The 3775-nt window shown below is 52.6% G+C and overlaps 1 protein-coding gene across 1 annotated transcript; it reads left to right on the top strand.

The window, feature by feature from the left end:
• Positions 1-3462: 3462 nt before the first annotated feature.
• CTAM01_13718 (uncharacterized protein) lies at positions 3463-3775 on the top strand (the record flags this gene model as incomplete). The annotated part of the gene is made up of 2 exons (XM_060529720.1): positions 3463-3500; positions 3565-3775. The coding sequence occupies 2 exons, from the start codon at positions 3463-3465 to the stop codon at positions 3773-3775; spliced, it is 249 nt and encodes an 82-aa protein (XP_060375731.1).

Below are 3775 nucleotides of genomic sequence, written 5' to 3'. Positions count from 1 at the left end.
GAAGCTCGGGTTGGAGGCTGGCTGCCACAGCCTTGTCAAGTAGAGCGTCGTAGAGCGTGTAAGTGAGGCGGGGAAGGGAACTTGACCCTATTGCTGGTGAGTTTTGCTGTAGGCCAAGTGTCTGACGAGAAATTGAGGCAAAAGACTCAGGTTGAAGCGAGAGACATGATGGACAACGGGGAGGATGGATCTGTAGTTTTGGCCATGAAGTGAGGGGGACAACCAGGCTATCAATGAGCTGAAAGATGGTGCCTTTCGCCGTGGCGCCGCCGCGGTGCTGCTGCGAGAGAGGTAGGGAGGGAGGGAGGGGAATGGGCGGCCCCAGAGAATAGACGGGAGCCGGCACAGAGCAAGGGTCAACAAGCAGCTAACGCCAACGATCTAAGCGTGGAAACGTGATAAGACTGGGCCCTCAGTACGCCGGGGTTTGGTAGCACAGCAAACTGGCAGCCTGGAGGAGGAGGTCTCGAAGGTGGTCTGGCGGAGCCAATGGCTATGAAGTAGAAGAATGATGGTGGTGCGCCAGTCGGCTGGGTTGCAGGGGACAGAGGCTCAGCTGTGAGCCAAGGGGGCACCCCGGGGGGCGGGGGGGTTTTCCGGACTTCATCAGACTGAGCAGTATGGGACCAAGTTTGTTGTGACGGATGAGGAGGATTCTCAATATCCATTTACTTTCAGGATAGTGAGGAAGTTGAGATTTTGTGCCAGTTCTTGACGGGCAAAGGAGTGTTTGTGAGACAGCTTCGGTCAGCTCACAGAGAGCTGCCTCAATAAAGCGTTGGATTTAGGCAACGGAATTACTGGTGCTTTGAGTTGCTCGGCTATCCGTAGAAGCACTCTAGGAGCGAATCCCAGTCACAGTAAGCGCCCATTGACAACGATCCCCCGTCATCCGTTCTCGGCGTCAGCGGTTACAATGGTGCCAGAAGCCGCTATCCGCGACTGTCTTCTCTCTTGTTCCACGGGGAAAAGAAGAATCGAGAGCAATGAGATGAAGATAGCTTCATCCCAAACACAGTGACCGCGTCGCACAATGACGGATAGCGTATCGGTAGGGAAGAGGGACTCGGACGGGCCGCAGTGGATTCGAGTTGCTACTGTGAACCGCAGCAGCAAACATTGTAAGCGACCGAGTGTGTGTGAGCGAATGAGTGAGTGAATGAGTGGGGGGATCAGAAAATGCCCTGTCAGGCAGAGTTGAGAGGGAGGGACTGGTTGTGTGGCTGAGCCAGGTTGGTGTAGCCCTCGCGCTACCACAGGACAGCAGCTCGGGAAAATGACGTGCGAGAATGAGATGCGACTGCTAGGTATTACCTAGGCACTTCTCTGGGCTCATACGGAGACGGATAGAAGTCTAATCTTTCCGTCCGGAGTGAGTTGTGAGAGAGGGAAATCCCTTACTTGAGCTTCGAGCAAGATTGCTTTGTAAATGAGCGGTCCGTAATTGAAATGGCATTCGGTCGCAAACATTTTCTTCTACGCTGCCTTGATAAATCGGCAATAGTGGTTATGTATCTCTTACTACACCTGACTGAAATTGAATTGGGGTCTGGCGAAAGTTGAGCAACTCGCTCAATTCTATGGCTCGTTAAGCATTGAAAAGACAATGATGAGAGTGATTGCAATTCCATTCTTTGTAAGGGGGGAAAAAACAGGGCAATTTGCCATGAGCCGTGACAACACAGAAATGCTTCATTCTCCGCTTGGCTACTCCGTAGCATGTAGCCAATTCTCGGCCCAAATGCTTCTCAGTGTGCTACGCCTCTCGGTTGTACTCCATCCTTCCGCGAAGCACCGCCCGCAAACCCAGCCACATCCATAATCCATACCTTTGCTCGTTGTCGATGAGGTGGGTGTGGGTGTGGTGCATCAGATTGAACGCCTGGGTATTGTAATGTGTTGCAATGTAACTCAGCACCAACGCTCGCTGCAGATAGACAAGTAAGTCATCGGCGGCCTCGACGAGCCCAGGATTCTTCTTTGCGGTGTGACCTGTTTCGAGTGATGTTGATCTTGGCATGAATTGCAACTGAGCCACAGAGTCAAGTTGAATATTGTAGGTCTGCGCCATTGATAGCTCTGGATGCCTCAGCATCACCTCTCTCCCTCCTTGTCTCGTATGCTTCACGTCACTGACTCTCATCTCCAGCACGTATGTCATGGCCTGGATCCCAGTTCCCACAACGTCGATATGCCCCGCCCCCAAACGGCGAGGCGAAAAAGTTGGGGTTTTGATGGTGGCGATCGTCTGGCGGCCCTCCTGCAAATCACCATCCACGCTCGCCAAGCTATTCCTTAAGGGCAAGTGAAGCTTAGATCCCGTTCACCGCGCCCCTCTGTTCAAGTCTGGGTCTTGACCAGGCGCCAGGCTCTTGCGATACCTAGGTACGTAAAGCCTTTCAGCCCAGACTAGCCTGCGTGCCCCCATGCCTCCTAACTCTTCCCCGAATGTTCCACGGACACGAGAACATAGCGCGGACCCTCTTACTCGCATCCATCCCGCGCTGGGTCTCGACAGCCACGCAAACTAGCGATACATAGTCCCGCCCGCCAACATCTGCCCTCTCAAGCCAGCCCGCCTGCATGCCTATCACACAAAGTGCCTGTTACTATCTTACCTACCTCTGAAAGAAGCCGCCGCCTGTCCGATGTCTCATCCCTGCACGTCTATCTCCCGGAAGTCATCCCAGATCCACGCGAGTGGCAAAACTACTTGGCGATGCAATGGAAGCTTCGAAAAAGTTACCCAAGCTCCCTCCATGCGCGACGGTTCTGGCCAGTTCCAACCGGGATCAACCCTCCCCTTGTCCTCAATCCTCCGGTTTTTTTCCAGATGCATTTTCTCTATTCCGACTTCTACCCTTCAACATTACTGTCAAGCATTATTGCCGCCAGTCTAACAGTTCTCTAGGTCGGGAAAGGAGCTTGTCGCTCACTGCCAGCCAATGCTTCAATCTTTACGTTCCTAATCCAATGTTCCCATGACAGTCTTTACCGTCAAGTGACTGCGGCGCTCGGTCGCTTCCCCTGTCGCTCATCTTCAATATTCTCCGTAACATCACAGCCATGCTCTGGTGTATGAACACTCCATTTTTTCCGATTGTAATTCCTAACTATTCCCTTTCAATCCTAATTCCACCATGATACCCGGTGCCCCTGGGTATGGTTCCTTCACAATACCAACTGGTATCGTTTCGAAAAAGGATGCACTATGATGTGTTTTGTCCACTTCCTCGTGGTTTGTATTTGCAGCGGGCGATACAGCTGCCTATTCCCAAGTTCAAGCTGGGCCATCTCTCACTTACATCCTTTCATATATAATAAGGCCTGATCTGTTGGGTTGCCGTGTAGTTTTCAAGGCCAGGCCAAACCAACTTCATCTTCACGATCCTAACAACCAACATCCACCCATCTTGCACTTTTGTCACCACCCTCATCATACCCGCCCCTCCACAACGCAATATGTCAGGATCTAGCTACTACCAGCGTCCCGCTCCGAGGTACGACGTCCAATCTCTCACTTCTCCCCTTGCACCCTGCCAGACCGATCCTAATGCCTGCCAGCTACTCTCAATATTCCACGTCTGCAAACACCGGCGGGCAGAGACGTGATACACCTGCCAATCAAACGTCATATACTACCACAAGCTACTCACGCTCATCCGACCCGATGGACAGATTCTGGGTCACGGGCCAGTCGTCGGCTAGGCCCAATCGTGTAGCTGGACAGATGGAGCAATGGGATAGGCAATGGAGTTCGGCAAGTCGTCGCTAA

Source organism: Colletotrichum tamarilloi (assembly GCF_030869305.1).
Source record: "Colletotrichum tamarilloi strain Tom-12 chromosome Unknown Scaffold_102.1, whole genome shotgun sequence".
NCBI classification, from domain to species: Eukaryota; Fungi; Ascomycota; class Sordariomycetes; order Glomerellales; family Glomerellaceae; genus Colletotrichum; species Colletotrichum tamarilloi.
Note: the sequence above shows the minus strand (reverse complement) of the source record. Positions and strands in the feature narration are given on the sequence as shown.